Source organism: Anolis sagrei, chromosome 2 (genome assembly GCF_037176765.1).
Source record: "Anolis sagrei isolate rAnoSag1 chromosome 2, rAnoSag1.mat, whole genome shotgun sequence".
Taxonomy (NCBI): domain Eukaryota; kingdom Metazoa; phylum Chordata; class Lepidosauria; order Squamata; family Dactyloidae; genus Anolis; species Anolis sagrei.
This window is the reverse complement of record NC_090022.1, coordinates 24,729,079-24,754,178: the sequence shown is the minus strand read 5'-3', so window position 1 is coordinate 24,754,178 and position 25,100 is coordinate 24,729,079. Positions and strand designations below refer to the sequence as shown.

Below are 25,100 nucleotides of genomic sequence, written 5' to 3'. Positions count from 1 at the left end.
AAAACATCTACTTCTGCTTCATTGACTATTCTAAAGCCTTTGACTGTGTGGATCATAATAAATTGTGGCAGGTTCTTGGTGGGATGGGCATCCCAAGCCACCTTGTCTCTCTCCTGAGGAATCTGTACAAGGACCAAATAGCAACAGTCAGAACTGACCACGGAACAACAGACTGGTTCAAGATTGGGAAAGGCGTACGGCAAGGCTGCATACTCTCACCCAACCTTTTTAACTTGTATGCAGAACACATCATGCGAGGATGTGCGGGGCTTGAGGAATGCAAAGCTGGGGTGAAAATTGCTGGAAGAAACATTAACAACCTTAGATATGCAGATGACACCACTCTGATGGCTGAAAGCGAGGAGGAGCTGAGGAGCCTTCTAATCAAGGTGAAAGAAGAAAGCGCAAAAGCCGGGTTGCAGCTAAACGTCAAAAAAACCAAGATTATGGCAACAAGAATGATTGACAACTGGAAAATAGAGGGAGAAACCGTGGAGGCCGTGACAGACTTTGTATTTCTAGGTGCAAAGATTACTGCAGATGCAGACTGTGGCCAGGAAATCAGAAGACGCTTACTTCTTGGGAGGAGAGCAATGTCCAGTCTCGATAAAATAGTGAAGAGTAGAGACATCAGACTGGCAACAAAGATCCGCCTAGTCAAAGCCATGGTATTCCCTGTAGTAACCTACGGATGTGAGAGCTGGACCTTAGGGAAGGCTGAGCGAAGGAAGATTGATGCTTTTGAGCTGTGGTGTTGGAGGAAAGTTCTGAGAGTGCCTTGGACTGCGAGAAGATCCAACCAGTCCATCCTCCAGGAAATAAAGCCCGACTGCTCACTGGAGGGAAAGATACTAGAGACAAAGTTGAAGTACTTTGGCCACATCATGAGGAGAAAGGAAAGCCTAGAGAAGACATGCTGGGGAAAGTGGAAGGCAAAAGGAAGAGGGGCCGACCAAGGGCAAGATGGATGGATGGCATCCTTGAAGTGACTGGACTGACCTTGAGGGAGCTGGGGGTGGTAACGGCCGACAGGGAGCTCTGGCGTAGGCTGGTCCATGAGGTCACGAAGAGTCGGAGACGACTGAACGAATGAACAACAACAAAGGGAGCAGGTAAGGGTCGTCTTTCAACAAGTTCCTTCTTACCTTTATTCAGGAAGAGAAAGTACGTAATCTTCTCGAGCACCAATCATAACAAGGTGGGATTGGAAATAGCATATCAGAAATTAAGGTCTATTTAGATTAGTCTCTGTGCAAATACAGCAAGCTAGGTATATCACTCAAATCATTGACTTGCACATCTTTTAACTTTCAGCACACACTGGCAAGCACAAAGCTTGGGAAATTTCCTTTTTGGACTAGAGCTCTCAGAATCTCCAGTCAGGATGGCCATTCCCAGACTTTTCCAGACATGCTGGCCAAAAAAAGAGCAAATTTTCCAAGCCCTATGTCAGCATCAGGCACACAAACACACAACCAGCGTAAAAGCTGCTGCATGTAGTTTTTTCAAGCATTGTTTCCACACTGCCAGGCACATCATGTCACCACCAATAAGACCTTGAGAGGAAGAGAAGCATCATTTTGCCAGGCACATTATGTCTCATGCTCATGGGGCTAGACCATAGTGATCACCACGATTAAGACCTTGACATGTATGACAAGCACCATTCTGCCACATTGTGTGTACACATGACAGCTCAATATCTCTCCAACTATGTGTCCTATTCATTTCATGAGCAAAGTTTAATATAAGTCATAGTGGAGCAAACTGAGAAGAGAGGAAATATCCTTTCTGTGAAGGCAACATTAAAAGTGAAAAGATGCTGCATGTTGTCAGCTTTGTAAAAGGACACTTCTTCTCCTTCATAGTCTAAGTAGATTCTGATTTTGGTGATTTTCTCGGGAAGGAAAATGGGAGTACGCTGAGGGGTAGTGACTGCCCAGTATCGCCCCCCATTTTGCTGCAAGGCCCAGATGCCCTCCTCAGGACAAAACTGGGTCAGTCCTTTCCTTCGGACAGATTCCTTGGCTACTCCAAAGGCCCACCCATCCGCAGAGCCCACCTCCACCTCCCAATAATGCCTCCCTGACTTGAATCCCTCGGTGGCCAGAACGCGAGAGTTGGTGTCAAAGCGTTTGGGGTTGTCAGGTAGCTCTTGCTTTCGGCAGCCCATCTTCACGGCCTTTAGGTCTGCAGAGAGGACGAGGAGGTGATTGGCTGTCTCTGGGTCCAGGATCAGATCCTCTAGGAGGCAGGAGAAAAGCGCTCAGCCAACAATCAGAATGATAGCAATGATAGGGAAAGGAAGTGTGTGGTGTTGGGAAGAATATCATTCAAATGTATTTTCAAAATGTATTTGTGATAAGTATAATTCCCAGAATCCCCCTGGTTGTGATGGCTAGGGGAATTCTTGGAGCTGTACTCAAAGAGTAATTTCTCCATTTTTCCCATTTTACATCTTGTTGAATCTTTTTCTTTCCTTCCCGTCTTCCTTGTACTGAGTTATTCCTTTAAAATAATTTTGTAGTATTACACTTTGCAAGCCAAAGTTCGATTATCCTACTCTAAGGACCTCATCACACTGAGAAATTTCCCTGTTGTAGGACACTTCAGCCTCTTTTAGCATGGAGAGGAACGGAGCTCATCACATGACCTTAAACTACTTCTGGACGTCATGCATAACCCTCTGTGGTTGAAAAGAGGCAGAAGTGTCCTAAAAGGAGGGAACTCCGGCAATCGTGTTCAGGGACCTCATCACATTGAGAAATTTCCCTGTTGTAGGACACTTCAACCTCTTTTCAAGAATGGAGAGACATGGAGCTCATCATATGATGTTAAACTACTTCCGGACGTCATGCATAGCCATCTGTGACTGAAAAGTGGCAGAAATGTCCTGAAAAATGGAAACTCTGAACATGGGCCAGCAATTGTGTTCAGAGCTCCTACCTCCTACCATGAATTACTCCCTTGGTTCCAGCTGAAAAGCAGGTGAGATGGGATCCGTCAAAGTTTTACTATACCATTTAATTACCCACCCCTTCGGTCTCCTTTATCATGCGGGGCTTGGACAGGGCAATTTTATCTTATGGAAAGAAGAGGCTTTCAAGTGGTGTCAGTCTCTTTTAATGTAAGGGGCTTTGGGCAGGGCAAGGGATCTTTTGGCTTTCAGATATTGAAGTTTTCCCTGATTTTTTTAAAAAAAAAGTAATACGGAGAGGGCAGAGAAAAGTATTCTCCATGTGATGATTGTAAGATGAATGTACTACCAGCTCTTAGGTTTCCACGTGTGATAAAGCTGTTCGAGGGCAACACAGGTGAACAAAGAGGGAGGCATGTGTGATGAGGAGACAGAACTCGAAACTGGACGACTGACAATCTAGAAGGGCAATTACCTAAGTTGAAAAGACGGTCACCTCTGCTTTCCCATCTCAATGTGATGGAGTTGTATATTCAACATTCTGCATTGACTTGCAAAGTGCTTTGAACTGATAATAAGTCGCACATTAACCCTCCAGTCCATGTCCAGAAATAACAGGACTGCTTCTTCCCTGTTTTCTGAAAATTGTATATGTACTAAAATCTGTGTAAGTGAAGAGATGTCAATAATGACTGTTTTGTATGTTCAGCTTCTAGCATTTACCTTTTTCGCCTTTCCCCAGTTCATCCCGCAGATGATCTGAAAGAAAAGAAAGCCTATAAATGAAGCTCAGGGCTACAGAGTACTTGAAAATGGTTTTGTCCAAGCCATCTACTCCATATTCAGTATCCCCCATTGAATTTCAAAATATTGATTCTCCAGAATATTTGAAGGGCCATTTTCCATTCCTGGAACTGGTTTTGGGGTATTGCCATCGCTAATATCAAGTCTGTGTCCATCTGTTCTCTTGTGTAGAGACTTCACTGTTTATCCAAAGTGGAGTGGAGAGGGGCATTGCTGGCATAGGATGGCATATACGTACCTCTGATGTTGTAGGTGATATTATTGGCTCATGTAATATTGTCCCCAGAGTTGATACAGGGAGAGAGTCTACATCTGGCTTTGTGGTAAGATCGTATCCTTGTATTAACTACACATACGCAATGTATCCTGTTGTAAGTGAGCAGTTATTTGAAATTTGGAGGTTTCTGCGGATCACTAAAAGCCCCATTGTATGTGTTTGTTTCTTTATGTGGGAATGAAGAGGGGAATCAAAAGAGGCACCTGTTGTTAAGTTGTATTATACATCTTATTGTTTCCTGCCAATACTTGCTCTCCCAAACCACAAGGCAATTTCACTTCATTAGATGCTAAAGTTAAAACTACATACTGGGTTTTTTTCCTCTTACCTTTGAATTTCTTTAGCACTCCCTTGAGGACCACAGTCTTCAGCGAGAAATTGCAGACATGACCTTTCATGTCAGCAGAGACAAGGATGGGTTTCTGACATTTAAGATCATCACTTCTAGCAGTTTTAAAAGAAAAGAGAACAAATCACTGGTCTGGTTGATGATAGTCTGCACCAGCAAGAGGACATCAGATACTGTTGGGCCATAACTCCCAAGTTGGGTCACCTTTGACTATACTGGGAAGGAGTGATGGGAGTTGCAGTCCAACAACATCTGGATGCGTTGGAAATAGCAACCTTCTACAAGCCTCCTATACTAGTTATTTGTTTTTATATAATTGAGATTTCTTACTGTATTGTGTGTGTGTGTATTGGTATGCAGTTTTCCTTAAACTCTTTGTTGTGGGTGGGCTGCAGACCATGTGATGAGATCTGGGGATGTTCAGCTTAGACTCCATTGTAGAAGTGTGCATGTTTTGCATCAGAAGCAGTACAATACAGTCTGTGGAAATGGAGTGCTTTAGAGCAGTGGTTCCCAACCTGTGGTCCGTGGACCACCAGTGGTCCACAAGAATGAAAAGATTGTCTGTGGCCTCACCATTACTACACCATTGCCTTGAAACCACATGGCAATGAGAATGACTGGTATCCCAAAACCGTCTTATAGTGCTGAGGCAATGGGAATGTTGGGAGGGGAGAGGCTGACTATCCACTAAAGATTACTACTACCACATCGGCTCTAGACTATTAAATATGATTTTCTGTGGGCGAGCAGATGGTAACTACTGGATGGCATATGTTCTGTATCAGAAACTAGAGCTGATGTAGTCTATCCAATGCAATTTTCTGAATCAGCACCCCAAATAACCAAACCGAATCTAAAGTTGACAAGAACCAATTCGTAACCCTTTTGGTACTAATGTTGGAGAGTGGTCCCTAGTCAAAGTGGGATCTGGTGAAGTGGGCCGTGGTCATTTAGTCCCTGGTCAGAAAAAGGTTGGGAACCACTGCTTAAGAGAACAGACTCCATTAGACTCTCAGACTGGAGAGATGCTTTAGACTTTGGACTGTTGATTATAAGAAAGATGCCCTGTGTTACCTGCACAGAGAAACTACTTCGAATCCTATCTGTAACTGGATTGATATGCAGTGTACCCGCATACTTAATACATGAAGTTTGTGAGTAAACCAACCATGTTATTTTTAAACAATTCTACCGGTACTTATTTTTGGTCTCTTGAGAGCATGATTTAAACCAAGAAGTTTTAAGGGAGAGTCGATGTTTTTTGGACAACTAAAAGAAACACTTCTGAAACTCAGTCTGCTATATATGTTTTCGTGCATTGGCATATCTTTGTCCCTAACAGTTCAAAGAGATATCTAGCTATATCAATTTAATAGCAGAGAAACCTAATTGCCTTGCATGAATACTACTGGATATATACCACTAAGGAGTAGGTTGACTCAAGTAAGTTTTTAATAAGTCTTCTCATGAGATTCCATGTTTTCCCATATGGTAATAAATGCAATTTTCCAAAAGGTTATGTGACCAGTGGTTTTCTAAAAGGTTATAATTTCTAACAAGGTCATGCCTTTCCTAAAGAACAGTCACAGCCTTCCCATACATGGAGTAGACTAATACAAGTACACAAAACAGCTAAACTTTACTTTTTTGGAAGATAATTTTCATGTAAAGATTGTGCATCTCTTATCTGCAATGCCAAAATACTCCAAAACCCAAAACTGTCCACACAGGTGGCTAAAACAGTGACACCTTTGCAACCTGGTGGATGGTTCATTTTGTTCCATGCAAAAAAAAATATTTAAAATATTATATATTAAATTGCCTTCAGACTATGTGTATAAGATATATATGAAAAAAATGAATGACCGTTGTGTTGAAAATTGCATCCTATCTCCATGAAATTTCATTACGCATACATATGTAAATACAGATAGACTAAAATTGAAAATACTTCAACTCCTAAGAATTTTAGATAAACTTTTCTAAGCTTCATAAGACCCACTTTGAAGGCCTCCAATATGAAAAACACCCACAAGCAGATTCCTACATTAGAGGTAGTGATGTGATTCAGACTTCTCTGAGGAAGAAGGGATTGAATATTATCCCAATGCCTCAAGTGAAGACCTTGCACTGAAATGGATTTGCGCCACATAAATAAACAAAGCACAGCTCTTTGACTCTCCCTGACCCACCGCAGTCCCTATTTCTGTCCAGCACCTGCCCGTCTCACTGCCATTGTAGGTGAAGGAAATCAGAGACGGTCTGAAAGGAGAGGGATCATATTCCCAACCAAGAAGCTATAAGGAGCCTGAGATGTGTGCTGACTCAAGAGGGAGGTGGCTTAGCATGAGTCTGGGATGGCATTTATCTGAATGGGTGCCAATGACCTTTTGGGTGATTCATTAAAAAAAAGCAACAGAACATGAAAATGCAGTTCCATACCTCATGATGACACTTGTTACATCCTGGAAGAAAAACAGAAGAAAAACCATATTGTAATATATTTGCCACAGTGATCATTCTCCTAGCCTTTTCCCTCTTTATTGACGCATTTTATGCCATAATCTTTAACACTTCATAGGTGAAAGCAGGGATATGTATGGCCAAGCAACTTTCGAACATGGTCAAGAGGACAAAATAACTTGTAGAGGAAGAACACATAGGCTAAGAGAGGCTGCAACAGTTTGCTTTTGCCTGAGCCTTCTGGAAAGGGGAAATTCAGTGTGGAATATTGCATTATGGACACAGTTTGCACAACCTGAAAATGTCGAGGAACATTGGAACAAACTGAAGACCTCCATCATTCAAGCCTGCGAAGAAACTATTGGATACCAAGCCAAGAAACATCAAGACTGGTTTGATGAAAATGACATCGAGATCCAACAGCTAATTGACAAGAAAAGGAAAGCCTTCCAAGCATGGCAGAGAGACATCAACTGTGCTGCTAAGAAAAAGATCTATGCCAGTGCAAAAGCTGAAGTCCAAAGAAGGACAAGAGACCTCAAGAACATCTGGTGGACAAAGAAGGCCGAAGAAATCCAACACCTGGCAGATACCCATAATGCTCAGGGATTTTTCAAAGCCACAAAAGTCATCTACGGACCAAGAAACCATGGCATACAGCCTCTACGCTCATCAGATGGAACCAAACTCCTGAAGGACCAAAACTCAATTGCACTACATTGGAAAGAACACTACCAAAGCCTCCTGAACCGCAGCTCCAATGTGGCCGAAGAGGTCCTCTCACAAATCCCACAACAACAAACCAGGGATGAGCTTGCAGCACTGCCTAGTTTGGAAGAAGTCAGCAATGCCATCAACCAACAGAAGAATAACAAAGCCAGTGGACCAGATGGGATCCCTGCTGAAATCTTTAAAGAGGGAGGACCTGAGCTGACACACCAACTCCACCAGCTCATAGAAAAAGTGTGGGTGACCGAGAAAATCCCAGCAGATTTCAAGGACGCCACCATCATCACCCTCTTCAAAAAAGGGGAAAGAACAGACTGCGGAAACTATCGAGGTCTCTCCCTTCTAACCTCCGCTGGGAAAATCCTCGCAAGAATCCTTGCAAACCGCCTTCTGCCCCTCTCAGAAGACACCCTCCCAGAATCTCAGAATGGCTTCCGCCCCTCCAGTGGAACCGTGGACATGATCTTCACTGCACGACAGCTCCAAGAAAAATGCAGGGAACAAAACCAACCTCTGTACATGGCATTCATCGACCTTGCAAAGGCATTCGACACAGTGAATCGCAGCGCTCTCTGGACCATCCTCCACAAAATCGGGTGCCCAAACAAATTTGTGAACATCCTGCGGCTCCTCCATGATGACATGATGGCAACAGTCTTGGACAGCAATGGCTCCCAAAGTGACCCATTTAAAGTGGAATCCGGTGTCAAACAGGGATGTGTTATTGCCCCAACTGTATTCTCCATCTTCATCGCTATGATACTTCACCTTGTTGACGGGAGGCTTCCCACTGGAGTGGAAATAATCTATCGGACAGATGGCAAGCTATTCAACCTCAGCAGACTGAAAGCCAAAACCAAGGTTACAACAACAGCTGTTATAGAACTCCAGTATGCTGATGACAATGTCGTCTGTGCGCATTCAGAAGAAGATCTACAAGCCACTCTAAACACCTTCGCAGAAGCATATGAGAAGCTCGGCCTGTCACTGAACATTGAGAAAACCAAGGTGCTGTTCCAGCAGTCACCAGCCCATCCCTCTCCAATGCCAGTAATACAGCTTAATGGCATAACATTAGAAAATGTGGACCATTTCCGCTACCTTGGCAGCCACCTCTCCACCAAAGTCAACATCGACGCTGAAATACAACACCGCCTGAGCTCTGCAAGTGCAGCACTTTCCCGAATGAAGCAGAGAGTGTTTGAGGACCGGGACATCCGTAGGGAGACCAAGGTGCTTGTCTATAAAGCTATTGTCCTCCCAACCCTGCTCTATGCCTGTGAGACGTGGACTGTCTACAGACGTCACATGCAACTCCTGGAACCTTTCCATCAGCGCTGCCTCTGGAAAATCCTGCAAATCTCCTGGGAAGACAAGCGGACAAACGTCAGTGTGCTGGAAGAAGCAAAGACCACCAGCATTGAAGCGATGGTCCTCCAACATCAACTCCGCTGGGCCGGCCACGTTGTCCGGATGCCTGACCACCGTCTCCCAAAACAGTTGCTCTACTCCGAACTTAAGAATGGAAAACGGAATGTTGGTGGGCAGGAAAAGAGATTTAAAGATGGGCTCAAAGCCAACCTTAAAAACTCTGGCATAGACACTGAGAACTGGGAAGCCCTGGCCCTTGAGCACTCCAGCTGGAGGACAGCTGTGACCAGCAGTGCTGCAGAATTTGAGGAGGCACGAGTGGAGGGTGAAAGAGAGAAACGTGCCAGGAGGAAAGCGCGTCAAGCCAACCCCGACCGGGACCGCCTTCCACCTGGAACCCAATGCCCTCACTGCGGAAGAAGATGCAGAGCAAGAATAGGGCTCCACAGCCACATACGGACCCACAAGGAAATCCATAATGGAAGACCATCTTACTCGTCCAACGAGGGATCGCCTAAGTAAGTACTAAGTAAGCACAACCTGAATAGACCAAGGACAAAGGGAGATAACTGGAAAGAGAGAAACTGGAACATTTCAATACACACTTTTTTATTCAGGCAGGCTTTTAAAGAAGGAGTCAGAGGGTGTTGTGTGGTGTTGTCAATATTTTAAATTAGTTTTAATCATTTTAATTCATTTTCAAATAGTACTGTATTTAAATAATGTTTATAGTCTTTGGGTCCTAAATCATATACTGTATTGTTTGTATTATTGTTCACTGCTTTGAGACTCTTTAAGAGAAAAATGGTATATTATTATTATTAACAACAACTACTACTACAACAGAACAAAAAAGGGTTAATGGGATTGTCTACCAGTAGGAGATGCTTTTGTCTGGATCAGAGGATATGTAATGTATAGCTCCATGAATATTATTGTTCTATAACTCCCATCTGCAGGATGGGGTGACATCCCATTATTAGCCCCAGTTTCTGCCAACCTAACAGTTTGAAAACATGCAAATGTGAGCAGATAGGTACTGCCTCAGTGGGAAGGTAATGGCGCTCCATGCAGTCATGCTGACCACATGACCTTGGAGGCGTCTACGGACAACGCTGGCTCTTCGGCTTAGAAATTGAGATGAGTACCACCCCCAAGTCAGACTCAACCAGACTTAATGTCAAGGGGGAACCTTTACCTTTTATAACTCCCATCATTCATGACTATTAGACATTGGCATTGTAGTCCAACAATTTCTGGAGGGCTGCATGTTCCTCCAACCCAGGTCTAAAGGACCAGCCTATGATGTTCTCCCCACAGTTTCAAAGTGAAGTGTCTCGATCTGGATCTACACTGCTACAAAATTCACTTTCTGAATCCAGATTATCTGTTTTTAACTGGATTATATGAGTTTGCATATAATCCAGTTCAAAGCAGATAATCTGGATTTGGAAACTGGATTATGTGGCAGTGTAGATGGGGCCTCAGAAATCTTTGCAGCTTCACAAGAGAATTGTTTCTTTGTTGTGGCTAACTGCCATCAAGTTGACCTCAATTTATAGTGCCCCTATGAATAAGAGACCTCCAAATCACCCACCTGTGCATCTTAAATTAATGGTGTTCCTTCTTCCAGTTTTACACCTCTTTCCTCTGAGTTTAATCATGCTTTAATGTATATGTTCAGCGTACAAGTTAAACAAAGAGGATAGTAAAATGCAGCCTTGCCTAATTCCCTTCCTAAATGAGCAGTTTGTTTTCAAAAGGTACCAAATCCCCAAAATTGAGAAATAGGTTATATGTGACAGTACATTGTTGGCTTTGAATAGAATGGTATGTATGTATCAAAACTATCAAAATGTATCAAATCACTTCAGTACAAGGCTTGGAAAAATGCATTTTATAGAAAAACAATACACATCTTGGGTTATTGTGGGGTTTTGGGGCTATATGGCCATGTTCTAGAAGCATTCTCTCCTGAAGTTTCGCCTGCATCTATGGCAAGCATCCTCAGAGGTTGTGAGATTTTAGGTCTTACCTTAAGGAAATCAAGCACAGGCTCTTGGATTTTCTCCTCCAGGTCAGCAATCAGCTTGTTGAGGAGTGAAATCTCCTTGGAAAATTCTGTGATGTTCTCATTCTGCCTCTTGGTGATGCCCTTCTCCATCTTGTCCAGTTGACCCAGAAGGAGCTGTTCTTGCTCTTGCAGAAACTGGCGCAGGCTTTCAAATTCAGAGAGGACCTTCTGTCTCTCAACTTCTATAGTTTTCTTTAAAAACAAAAGAAATGATGATCAGCATGAAAAATTCTGTATTTGACATCTAAATTCCCTAAATAAAAGGAAGATGGTAGAAGACAAGGGGTGGGGGAGTGAAATGCATCCCTGTGGTATGTTGAAGTTCTGTGTTATGGCAAAAGGCACGTGTTTCCATTCACTGACTTGGGTCCTTCTGCTCATTTTGAAATGGTTCCACGATGTATATGTTGTTGTCACAGAAGCCTTCCAATTACCTTTATCCTTTCATTGCTTGACTCTATGGTCAATATCCATTGGAAGCTAGTCATATAATCACATTGGAGGAACTAAAGATTTCTAAAGAGGTGATACCTCTAGAAATCTCTAGGTTGTTCAACATGACTGAAAAAAATTGACCACATAGTCACACCGGAGAACCTATTTCTCAACCTGGGGGTCGGTACCCCCGGGTGGGTCATGAGGGGGTGTCAGAGGGGTCACCAAAGACCATCAGAAAACACAGCATTTTTTGTTGGACATGGAAGTTCTGTGTGGGAAGTTCGGCCCAATTCTTTCATTAGTGGGGTTCAGAATGCTTGACTGTAGGTGAACTATAAATCCCAGCAACTCCAATCCCAAATGACAAAATAAATCCCCCCAACCCCACCAGTATTAAAATTCAGGTGTATTGGGTATCTGTGCCAAGTTTGGTCCAGAGTCCACATTGCTCTCTGGATGCGGGTGAACTGCAACTCCAAAACTCAAGGTCAATGCCCACTAAACCCTTCCAGTATTTTCTGTTGGTAATGGAAGTTCTATGTGCCAAGTTTGGTTCAATTCCATTGCTGGTGGAGTTCAGAATGCTCTTTGATTGTAGGTGAACTATAAATCCCAGCAACTCCAATCCCAAATGACAAAATAAATCCCCCCAACCCCACCAGTATTAAAATTCAGGCGTATTGGGTATCTGTGCCAAGTTTGGTCCAGTGAATCAAAATATATCCTGCCTATCAGATATTTACATGAAGATTCATAACAGTAGCAAAATTACAGTTATGAAGTAGCAACGAAAATAATGTTATGGTTGGGGGGCGGGGTCACCAAAACACAAGGAACTATACTAAGGGGTCCTGAAATTAGGAAGGTTGAGAAACACTGACCTAGATATTCCTGAAGAGCAAAATGTTCATCATGCATTAAATTTAGGGCATGGGTTGAACCAGAAGTGCAAACAACTGTGACAAAATATTAGAAGGAATATAATCCCAAAACTGAAATAACAATTTTAAAATGTTTTTTTTAAAAAAAGATTGTATGTTAAGAGTGAAAATAGCTGAGTTCAGACAATACATGGCATCATAAAATAAGAAACAGCATTTTAAAAATAAAAATCTGACATAGGTTCTATTATTATTACACCAATTGGCCCTGCATGATTGTGAATTTAGTTGATAAGTCAAATCAGCACATTGGAAAAGTTATTTTTGTACTACAATTCTCAGAAAAATCTCAGCTATTGATAGGCAGAGGATCAGGCAATTTTTCCAACTGCCAATTGACAGTGTAACTTGATCCCCTTAAAAAATTCCAAAACCATATATATACATCTCATTCAAAGCTACCCTGATTTGCTACTTTTTTCTGAGTAACCGTAAGCACTCACCAAGAGATCTTGGCTTTTTTGGTCATCCTGCATTTTGAATTCCAAGAGCTCTTGTCTCTCTTTTTTCAGGAAATCCAAACGGTTCTGAATTTGTTCCTAAAATATAAGGGGGAAAAAAGTTTATCAGTTTGAAGGTATTCACTTCCCTTTTTTTCCTGTACCTTAAAGACCAATAAATACAACAAGAAAATGACAAGCCTATATCCAAGTTTAAAAAGTGACAGAGACAGAAAGAAGTAAAGATTTGCCCATTAACTACACTAGGCTGCAATTTACCATCTATTAACAAAAAGTATTTTGTAATGTATGACCCTAGATTAAAGAATACAGATGTTAAAGTGCTGGATTGGGAGTTCAGATCTTCCATAGCATAGTTAGGCTCTGAATGCAGCAACTTCTCCCTTCAGGCACCTGGGATTGGGAAAAAGTCCTATCTGAAATCATGGCAGTTGTAGTTTTACTAGCCATCCCTGCCAAAACGTGCTCTTGCTTTGCCCAACATAATTCTGTAGCATTGAGCCATAGCAGTTAAAAGTGTTGTCAAACTGCATTCATTTTACAGTGTAAATATACCCACAATTACGGTGAAAATAATGCCAGTCACAGAAGTGTTGATGGAACAGAAATGAAGGGTGCTCCATATTCAGAATTTTTTCATTTCCTTTTATTTTACAGGATAGCACACAATTTCAGGGAGAGGTAGAACAACTGCATTAGTCTTTGCCAGAGGAAAACAACAACTATAAGGGATCTTGTGGAATTTTAAATCCCAACAAGTGCTATTTAGAATGAGATTTTGTAGCCTGCATCCCACAAGCCTATTTAAGTAATGCTTCATATATCTAATGAATTAGAGTTGACTATGCAAATGTATATCCAAAAACAAAACAAAACAAAACACCTGAATATATTTATGACTCTTTTTAAACATCCAAGCAATTCTACTGAATGGGCAACATACGAGGGTTGAATGAAAAGTAATGCCTCCACCTTCGTAACTCCTCAACAGATGGCAGTATTGGTACGTGGCAGGTACTGGCTTGTTCAGTAGACTCTCCTCTACAGTTCCATTTTGGAAGGAAGCCTTAGCATTGAATGGTTGTATTGTTAAACTATGGAATCCTGCACAGACGGTTGGTCAATGCGACTTAAGCAACGTGCAATCATTGAATTCTTGACAGCAGAAGGTGTCACCCCAAAGGAGATTCATCAGAGAATGCAAGCTGTTTATGGTGATTGTGTTGATGTGAGTACTGTGTGTCGTTGGGCGAGTAAGTTTAAAGATGTTGAGGTGGGAACATCTGATTTGCGTGACAAACAATGCGTTGGACATCCTGTGACAGCAACAACCGAGTTTCACAAGCAAAAGTTGACAGATTGATTCAGGACAATTGTCGTATCACTCAGAGAGAAATTTCAAGTATAATCGGCATTTCACAAGAACGTGTGGGTCACATTATTGCTTTGCTTGGCTATCGGAAGATCTGTGCACGATGGGTACCTTGAGAGAACTGTGAGACGTTGGTTGCGGAAACAAATTGTCAACTTCTTCCATGAGGGCTTCAGAAACTTGTTCATCATTGGCAGAAATGTATCCAATTGTCTGGTGATTATGTGAGTGAATAATGGTAGTTATGTGAGTGAATAATGGTAGTTAAAGAGCACATTCTAAGGATTGCTTGTGTTTGATTTATTAAAATATTCCCATCCAAACCCAAGAGCAAAGGTGGAGGCATTACTTTTCATTCAACCCTCGTACATGTACTTCTCATTATGCTCTGCCCAACCTTATGGGACAGGCTATGCTAAGGAATGGTGCCCTCATTCAGCCTAAAATTCACGCTGAATGGGGCAATTCTAGGGGATACAGGTAATAAGGCTGATGTCAGGTTGTGCAGTAATCTTCCCCATCTCCAGGATTATACCCTGGCAGTTTGGAGACTTGTGCTTATATGAGGATCTGGGTGCCAGGTGTGTCAAGTCAAATGTCATACCTGACACCAAAGCTGAGAAATATCATACAGCTGTTGGCAATTTCTCCTGGCTTGCTGCTCCCTCTGGCACTTGATGAGTATTGGGTACCTCCCACATTTCATTTCTAAAATTAGATGTTTCCAGGGTTCAGCGTTGCCTCAAAGCTGCAGCGTTAGATTTGGAAGACAGGAAACCTATCCTCAAACACTGTTATATCTGTACTTGGTGCAGGCAATCCCATTGTCTGCTCTTTTTATTTTTCTACATGTATGAAACATTAATATTTATTTTAGCTATAATTATATCTTATCTTTCCTTGAAGCAGGCTACCTCATTATTTTCTTCTGATTTACCCTCACAACCACTCTATAAGGTAGGTCGGTTTAGAGGCATAAACACAACTAGGTTTCCTAGAGAGTTTAATGGATCAGGATCGATTTCAAACATGTCTCAGCAAGGATGGAAATCATGCAGTACTGCAAATATGATGAAGCAACAATTCCCAAAACTGCTCAGCATTGCTATGTTAGCTAGGGATGCTGGGATTTGCAGGTGAGTAGCATCTGGACCGAGGCAATATTCCTTCCTCTGCATTAATTACTATGCCAAACTGACTGTACAATACCCTCTAACACCTGCGGCCAAGGAACTTCAAAGGGCAATCAAGATGGCAAAGGTTATTAATGAGGAAGAATTCACAAGCTAGAAGAAAGTGCAGTAGTTTGCTTTTGCAGCACCCTAATAGGAGGGACAATATTCTGCGCTTCTATTTATTTATTTACCCTATTTATACCCCACCTTTCTCTACCCCAAGAGGGACTCAAGGAAGCTTACATATGGCAATCATTCAATGCTTTAAACACATATTAACATTAAGCCTAAAATCAATTGGATTTAAAAGTAATACATATAGAACATTTAAAATTACATTCAATATTAAAACACACCATCCAAAAGTCATAATCTAAGGCTGTTTTGTAGTCACACATATTCCAATTATGTTACAGTATATTATTGCACTGCTTCTTCAAAAGCCTGATCCCACAGTTTTTACTCTCTTTCTGAAGGCTAGGAGGGAGGGCACCGATTTAATGTCTCTACGGAGGGAGATCCACAGCCGAGGGTTCACCACTGAGAAGACCCTGTCTCTTGTCCCACCAGTCGAGCTTGAGAAGAAGGTGGGACCGAGAGCAGGGCCTCCACAGAAGATCTTAATTTCCAAGGTGGTTCACAGGGGGAGATACGTTCAGACATGTAAACTCGGCTGGAACCCAGCTTACCTGTTTGCTGAATTGTGGCTGCAGTACTGTCATACATTTAGTCAGTGGTTCTCAACCTGTGGGTCCCAGATGTTTTGTCTTTCAACTCCCAGAAATCCTAACAGCTGGTAAACTGGCTGGGATTTCTGGGAGTTGTAGGCCAAAACACCTGGCGACCCACAGGTTGAGAACCACTCACTTAGGCCTTTATAGACTAAAGCCAGCACTTTGAATTGTGCTCATAAGCAAACTGGCAGCCAGTGAAACTGATGTAACAGAGGGGTTGTATACTTCCTGTACATCGCTCCAGTGAGCAACCTCACTGCCACCCATTGGACTAATTGGAGCTTCTGAACAGTCTTCAAAGGCAACCCCACATAGAATGCATTGCACTAATCTATACAGAGCGTGGACCATCATGGCCAAGTCTGATTTCCCAAGGTGCGGGCGAAACTGGCACACAAGTTTTAGTTGTGCAAATTTGGACGCAGAACAATGGCTTCAAACTACAAGAGAGGAGATTCCATCTGAACATGAGGATGAACTTCCTGACTGTGAGAGCCGTTCAGCAGTGGAATTCTCTGCCTCGGAGTGTGGTGGAGGCTCCTTCTTTGGAGGCTTTTAAACAGAGGCTGGATGGCCATCTGTCAGGGGTGATTTGAATGCAATATTCCTGCTTCTTGGCAGGGGGTTGGACTGGATGGCCCATGAGGTCTCTCCCAACTCTTTGATTCTATGATTCTATGAAAGCTCCCCGGCCACCGCTGAAACCTGGAACTCCAGGCTCAATGATGAATCCAAGATCACTCCCAAGCTTTCACTCCTTGTGATGAGTTAATTTGGTGAAAACTATGTTTGTACTTTGAACTCAATTTGCAGAAACTAAAGTAAGCCGAAAATGAAGTGGGAAAGTCATTCCCTATACATGGGAGTAAACATATCCACTCACAGGAACTGTGTTCCCCTCAAATTTGAAATCCTATCCCAGATGCATTCAAAATATAAACACTGAGGGATCCAGATGAACCCCAGAATGTTGTAGCAGTTTGATTGTTGGACCAGGACACTAAGAGCTCAGGGTTTGAATTTCTGCTTGGCCATGGAAACCAAATTTGGACAAGTCAGATCCTCAAGGAAGGCAAAGGCAACCCCCTCTGAATAAATATTTTGATGAAAACTTCATAATACATTCACCCAGAGATGCTGTAAGTTAGAAAAGACTTCCAACTGCAACACACACAAAAAACTGTAGATAAGCATGCATGGGTATGTGGCAAGCACTTATTGGGCTAGGTTCTTGTGGGTTTTTTCGGGCTATAGGGCCATGTTCTAGAGGCATTTCTCCTGACGTTTCGCCTGCATCTATGGCAAGCATCCTCAGAGGTAGTGAGGTCCTATTTGTGCAAGGGAAGGTATGCAGAGATGATTTTGAACACCCCCAAGTCAAGTTCTAGGGGTGCACTAGGCCATCTGCTCTTCAGATCTTCCACCTTTATCAGCTGCATATTCTATTTTAAGCAACTGTTTTCCTACCAATGACATGAAGAGCAGCCTTGGCTCCTGCTCACCAGAGAACCCAGGGCAACCGGGGATCTGATTCCCACTTTGGGAAGCCTCCCTCCCAGAAATAGATCAGGAGTTTGATTACTTGTTTAACCTTTTCCTGCCTGACAATGACAATCTTGGCAGATAAGTGTTTGCAATTAAGAAAATCCTTGAACAAATAGCAAGGAAATCTAAATGATAAATGTGCAGCACTTCCACTTTTGATACCATGCCTGATCTTGAACACTTCCATTAGGTATCTAGTCTTTTGTCATATTGTTGTTTTTTGCAATATTTATATATTGCCTTCTGGGAGCAGGAGGGATAAGTAACAATGTACTTATCCAATGATCATGTTAAATTCTATGCCAAAGAAAGCTTCTATAGCTAGTTCCTGCAAGCCACATGGCATAGGAGCAGCTCAAATTGTTCTCTAGACAACTGGCAAGTCTACATTCTTGTTATTTTGGAACTTTAGTCTGAATTAGTCTAAATCAGTGGTTCTCAACCTTCATAATCCCGCAACTCCTTAATACAGTTCCTCATGATGTGGTGACCCTCAAACATTAAATTATTTTCATTGCTACTTCATAACTCTAATTTTGCTGCTGTTATGAATCATAAAGTAAACATCTGATATGCAAGATGTATTTTCATTCACAAATTTGGCACTAATACTCGATACACCCACATTTGAATACTGTTGGGGGAGGGGTTGATTTTGTCATTTGGGAGTTGTAGTTGCTGGGATTTATGCTCACCTACAATCATTCTGAACTTCACCAGCAATGGAATTAAACCAAACGTGGCACACAGAACTGCCATGACCAACAGAAAATACTGGAAGGGTTGGGTAGACACTGACCTTGAGTTTTGCAGTTGTAGTTCACCTACATTCAGAGAGCACTGTGGACTTCAACAATATTGGATCTGGACCAAACTTGGCACAAATCCTCAATATGCCCAAACGTCAATACTAGTGGAGTTTGGGGAAAATAGACCTTGACATTTGGGGGTTTTAGTTGCTGGGATTTATAGTTCACCTACAATCAAAGAGCATACTGGACCCCACCAATGATAGAATTGGGCCAAACTTCCGACACAGAATGACCAAGAGAAAATATGTTTTTTGATGATCTTTGGTAACCCCTCTGACACCTCCTTGCAACCCCCCAGGGGTCCTGATCTCCAGGTTGAGAAACGCTGGTCTAAATGCACTACATTTTCCAGAGTCCATTAGCCAAAAGAACCAATTGAACTATAGCTCCAGAATCCACATCAACATGGCCAGTGGCTTCACCGACTGACGGATTCTGGAACTATATCCCCTAAAAATTCACTTTTCCAGGACACCTCTTCTACCTTGTATTCCTGGGCTGCCTCTTCTACAGGGACCACGCTGTGAGGTCGGTGGTCCCGAGAGCGGTCACACACCACGCAGATGGTCTTTTGGTCATCCTTGCAGTAGAGTTTAAGAGCCTCTTTGTGCTTCTCACAGAGCCCATCTTCCTCCAGGCCCTTTCCACCGTGTAGGATGAACTGGCTGATGATCTCAGACATGTTGGCCAGCTGTCTGTTGGGCCTGAAGTTCCTCTCCTTGAAGGGCTCTCTGCACTGGGGACAGGGGAACTCCCCTTCCAAACTCTTCCAGCTCTTGGTGATGCAAGCTCTGCAGAAGTTGTGTCCACACTCAATGGACACAGGGTCCTTGAAGTACTCAAGGCAGACAGAGCAAGTGGCTTCATCTTGGAGGTTCCCAGGGAGGAAGACGGCAGCCATAGCTTCTTCCTGGCCAGCTGAAGCGTTGTCTCCTTCGCCTCCTTTCACAGCAAAGTATAGAGAGCGAATGCTTGGCACGAAACCCAAGGCAGGCGTTCCCTTGCCAGAAGCCAGCTGGTGTTGCGAGGTCATCTCTGAGGTTTCTGGTTTCTTAAATTAGCAGCAAGTCAGTCCCTGAACAAAACAGGAACAGTTCAGGTCTCTTTAGTGTTTGATGAAAGGAGAAGAAAAGTCATAGCGCTGCCACAACATGTTTGGGTTGAAGAGGTGAAACACAACTTTCCGAAGCCTCACGACCTCGTGACTGGTTGCATTTCATCAGTCTCAGCAGGGCCAGAGTGGGACCGTGATTCATTTCTAACAATAGCTGCTAAGCCCTGAGCCTGCCAGGAATGTCTTTCCCTCTGATCAGGAAGTTTTTCCCTACTAGTCCCAGTGTGCATCTACACTGTAGAATTAATGCAGTTTGATCCCACTTTATCTGCTATGGCTCAATGCTATGGAATTTTGAGAGCTGTAGTTTCATAAGGCACCAGGACTCTGCCAGAGAAGGCTAAAAAACCTTGCAAAAACTGCAGCTTCCAGGATTCCATAGCACTGAGCCATGGTTGTTAACGTGGTGTCAAATCTTGAGTTGGATTCCAGATTCGATTGGCATTAGACTTTACACTATTTTCCCGGATGTAGCTTCTTACCTATAGTATAGGGTCAACAATACCTTTCCTTATAGGTGTGTTGTTGACTTTGCTGTGCTAATGCACCAAGAAATGTTAAAAGAACTTAAGAAAGTATAATGTCTGCAGTGAACATATATCACCTCAAAACTAAAGGTGGAAGGTTAATTTTGCCTCGGACTCCTTAGCCTCAGGAGTGGCCAGAATGGTTCGTAAACCAGAAATGTGTCAGACTTCTGGGAGCTCTTCCAGATCCCTGCCCCAAAGAGCTCTTGAAATATCACCTTCAGAGAGAAGGCATCTTGAACTTTCAAGTGAAAATAACAAAGAGTAATCAATTGCATTCTCCTGCAGTATTTGAACCATTGCAATGTTATTTTTAGTATTTTTCAAGACTCATAAGGTGACTGGCAAAATAATAATGAAGGAAGGAATTGTCTTTCCAATGGCAAATGCATTTATTTTTGACAGCTTTTAAATACCATGCTCCTTGCTGTGCTGCCAGCTTTCAGGTTTTTGACGTGCTTAAGAAAATCAAGTGGCACTTTTGTCACAAGAAACAGGATCAAGAACACTCATGATCTGACTCATGGGGGAAAACTGACTCATAGAATTGCTCCATATTATCCGCTTCCTAGTTATCATGGGATAATATAGCTCTATTATTATTCTCATCATCATAATCACTACCACTATCATTATCACTATTATTATGCAAACAGTTCAAAGATGTGTGTGTATGTGTATGTGTCTTCAAGCAGCCTGTTGACCTCCAAAATCATGAATTTCATAAGTTCTCTTGCTATTGGATTCCTTCAAGTCATGTCTGGCATATGGTGACTCCAAAGGGTGCATCTATGTTATATCATTAATGCAGTTTGATATCATTTTAACTGCCAAGGCTCAATGCTATTTATTTATTTATTTAGTATCAAAAGCATTGCATAAATTAGTATATAACCGATAAAAATAGGAGCACAAGTGGCTAAATATCTTTTGACCAAAAATGGGCAACACCAATGGCATTGTCCATAGCCTCTGTACATGAGGCAGGGCATAGTGGACAAGCATACAGATGCCAAGTTGTCTGTTATGCTCCACAGCCACACAAGGTGTGGGATTCTTTTAGGTAGTGCCATTTCGCCAGGTTGTCTTTTGATCTGCCCACTCCACTTCTGAGTCTGTTCAGGGACCTCCAAGTTGCCCGTTCTTAGTTCGCCCTTGGAGGAAGACCCTCACGGGGGGCATCCAGTTGGGGTTTCCTGGTTTAGCTGCCCAGAGCGATATCCTTGCTGTTGCTGGGGGGACGTCAAGAGGAGTGGTACTTCTCATAAAGCTTTTCCTTGATTTGAGTCTACTAGGAAGAAGCTGGTAGCCATGTAGTGGGTGGCTTTCACAGTGTTCAACCTTATTTCTTTCACATTTAGCAGAAACTTCCCATCACACATCGGAGGGGGGGGGGGAATGCCAGCTAGCTTGTAGAGTTTATCAACAGGTGGAGGTTTAAGACATCCTGTGATTATTCTGCATGTTTCATTCAATGCTATGTTCACTTGCTTTGCATGGGCAGACTTATGCCAAACAGGGCAGGAATACTCGGCAGTTGAGTAAGACAAGGCTAGACCTAATGTTTCAATGCTATGAAATCATGAGAGCTGTAGTTTTACATCTTTAGCCTTCTTTGACAAATAATGCTGATACCTCACCAAACTATAATCCCTATAATTCCACATAATTATCCCATACTAGTTAAAGTGGTATCAAACAGTGATAGTTCTGGAGTGTAGATGCACCCTTAGTTACAACAGCTAAAGTGAAATGCATTGAAGGCAAGATTAACATCATGTTTTCTGGGTTGCTGTGAGTTTTCTGGGCTGTATGTTCCAGAAGCATTCTCTCCTGATGTTTCATCCACATCTATGGCAAGCATCCTCAGAGGTTGCGAGGTCTGTTGGAAACTAGGAAAATCAGGCTTATATATCTATGGAATGTCCAGGGTGAGAGAAAAAACTCTTGTATGTTTGAGGCAAGTGTGAATGTTGCAATTGGCTACCTTGATTAACATTGAATGGCCTTGCAGCTTCAAAGCCTGGCTGGTTGCTGCCTAGGGGAATCCTTTGTTGGAAGGTATTAGGTGGCCCTGATTATCTGGAATTCCCTTGTTTTTTTAGTGTTGCCCTTTATTTACTGTCCTGATTTTAGAGTTTTTTTAAAAATATTGGTAGCCAGATTTTGTTCATTTTCATGGTTTCTTCCTTTCTGTTGAAACTGTCCTCATGCTTGCAGATTTCAATTGCTTCTCTGTGTACTCTGACATGGTCTTTCTCCCACCCTGGACATTTCACAGATATATAAATTTCACTTGTCCACTTTCCAACAGACTGCACAACCTCTGAGGATGCCTTTCACAGATGTGGTCAAAACATCAGGAGAGAATGCTTCTGGAAAAAGGCCATACAGCCCAGAAAACTCACAGCAAGCTAGTGATTCTGGCCATAAAAGCGTTCAACAACACATCATGTTTTCTTTCTTGCCTTTTAGCTGGAATGACAGGTTAAACTTCTTACCTCACAGCATAAGGATTTGCATGGAAAATCAGCAGGGAGTGGCCCAGCCAACCATTAGCACATTCACTGACAAGTTGGGATACATACTAGCATTCAAAGGCAAATGAAAAATACAGACCCTTAGGGTTGTGTGAAAAATGTAACTATCTTGTTAACAATCGAGTCAACTTAGTATAACTGTTTCTTTCCTGGAAATGTGTCACAGACTGGCACCAGTTCATGGATCACCACTTTGGCTGGAATAGTAAATGACAAGGTAAAGGCATTTGGAAACATAGTCATATAGTTTGCCATCCACATCTACAGGTTCATCCATGGATTTCGCCATCCACGGATTGAAAACATTCCTCCAAATTTCAATAAGCAAACCTTGACTTTGTCATTTTGTATAAGGAATGTCATTTTACTACACTAATGTATATAATGGGATTTCAGCTGGCTTGGATTTTGATATCCATTAGGGGTACTTGAACCAAACCCCAGCAGATACCAAGGGCCCATTGTACATAGTTATGTGTCCCTTATATAGATCGTAGACTGCCACTCATGGCCAAGTATGTTTGCCCCTAGAAATGACTTGATAGTACACAGCAACAACACCACAAATGCTTTCATCTGTTGTTCTGATGCACCTGGATGTGTTTGTGTATATATATTTAAAGATCCTGCTTTAAAGATCTTTGAGCATAGGATTTTGAATCACAATTCAAAACATATGTAAAAGTAAAGTAATTCAATTTGACCAAAGCAATATGGAGCACGTGATACAGATAGCATGAGGAAACCTTCAGTGCAAGGGGTTTTAGTCTACATTTTTCCAGGCAAAGTAAACTTCAAGAAAAGATATTTGTCAAGTGTTCATATTATGGATTGTTGTAAGTTTTTTCGGGCTATATAGCCATGTTCTAGAGGCATTCTCTCCTGACATCAGGAGATAATGCCTCTAGAACAGGGGTCCTCAAACTAAGGTCTGGGGGCCGGATGCGGCCCTCCAAGGTCATTTACCCGGCCCTCGCTTTGGGTCAACCTAAGTATGAAACTACTTGAAAGCACACAATAACAACAAAAATCCTATCTCATCAGCCAAAAGCAGACTCACACTTTCCATTGAAATACTAATAAGTTTACATTTGTTAAAATTGTTCTTAATTTTAATTATTGTTTTTTGCACTACAAATAAGGTATTTGCAGTGTGCATAGGAATTAATTCATGGTTTTTTTTAATTATAATTCGGCCCGCCAACAGTTTGAGGGACTGTGACCTGGCCCCCCGTTTAAAAAGTTTGTGGACCCCTGCTCTAGAACATGGCCATATAGCCTGAAAAAACCTACAACAATCCAGTGATTGCGGCCATGAAAGCCTTCGACAATACATTGTTCATATTATTTTTGTGTTTTTCTAACTGGCTAATCGATGGGAAATAATAGTTTTGAATGCAGTAAAAAAATAATATGCAAATACACATGTGACTGTGATTTTTTCTCCCCTAAGAATGAATCTTTAACTTTTATCATGTGCTATAGGGTCTGCATCCAATAATCCAATCATTAGGATTACAAACCATTATTGAAAATAACCCAAAGGCAGGAGTTTGTTGTATGTGCACAGTACTGAATTATTTATAAATTAATAAATGGTGACCATTTGGCACAAAAGCTAGTATATAGAATTGTGAGATTCTTATAAACCAATATCCAAATGAAGCTGAAAGGAGTGTGATTTGCCCTATTTCTTACCTTATAATCCCTGACAGTTTCCTCAACAGGAACAAAAATAGGAGTGTGAAGGTCCATGGATTTTTTACAGGCTGCACACATCAGCTTCTGTTCATCTTTGCAGAAGAGTTTGAGACTTCCAGTGAATCTTGCATATTTTCCCTCTCCTATTATTGTTTCTGCCATCTATACTTTCATTCCTTTGGTAATTTCCGCTGCATTCCCCCAACACCTTGTTTGCAAGCAGCTTTTTCCTCAAGATTTATCCACAAGGGCAGGAGAACTAATTCCCTTATTTCTTCCACACTATAACACAGTGCCTCAGAGCCTCAAATTAAATCAACTGCGGATCACCGTGTCACATATTGTAACAACGTGAATGCGAACCTGCTGAAATAACTCTGCTCACAATGAAGCCGTTTAATATCTGCATTTTTGGTATCCAAAGTGGGGTCTCTGAACCAAAATGTCTTAGATACTGAGGGCCCACTCAATGAAGATGTCAGCATTATTCACTGATACTTTTTCTCCCTGGGATTACTGGAAGGAATGAAACTGTGGCTTGTTATGGTAAATGCAGAGTGTGAAATGTCTTGTGTATTTAAAAAACATCCCATTGTGGTACATCCCAGAGAAGGAAATTTCAGACAGATCTCAAATGAAGAGGTTGGGAAGGGGGGCAGTTGTCAAACAAGGGCGAGAACTGGCATGCAGATGTCTACCCCTTCATCTATCACCAAAATGAAGATATCTCTCCTATAGTTGAATGTTCCTATC

The 25,100-nt window shown here is 42.2% G+C and overlaps 1 protein-coding gene across 1 annotated transcript; it reads right to left on the bottom strand.

Moving 5' to 3' along the window:
* Nucleotides 1-1,107: 1,107 nt before the first annotated feature.
* LOC132765123 (E3 ubiquitin-protein ligase TRIM7-like) lies at nt 1,108-19,679 on the bottom strand. Its single transcript, XM_060759311.2, has 7 exons — nt 18,950-19,679; nt 12,810-12,905; nt 10,949-11,179; nt 6,793-6,815; nt 4,327-4,442; nt 3,641-3,676; nt 1,108-2,244 (listed from the first exon to the last, which is right to left on the bottom strand). The coding sequence occupies exons 1-7, from the start codon at nt 19,496-19,498 to the stop codon at nt 1,730-1,732; spliced, it is 1,566 nt and encodes a 521-aa protein (XP_060615294.2). The 5' UTR covers nt 19,499-19,679; the 3' UTR covers nt 1,108-1,729.
* Nucleotides 19,680-25,100: the final 5,421 nt, after the last annotated feature.

Coding starts and splice junctions, on each gene's coding strand:
- LOC132765123 (XM_060759311.2), bottom strand. CDS start 19,498: ATGACCTCGCAACACCAGCTGGCTTCTGGCAAGGGAACGCCTGCCTTG. Junction 12,906..18,949: donor AGGCAGCCCAGGAATACAAG/GTAGAAGAGGTG, acceptor CTTATATTTTAG/GAACAAATTCAGAACCGTTT. Junction 4,443..6,792: donor GTAACAAGTGTCATCATGAG/GTATGGAACTGC, acceptor TAAAACTGCTAG/AAGTGATGATCTTAAATGTC.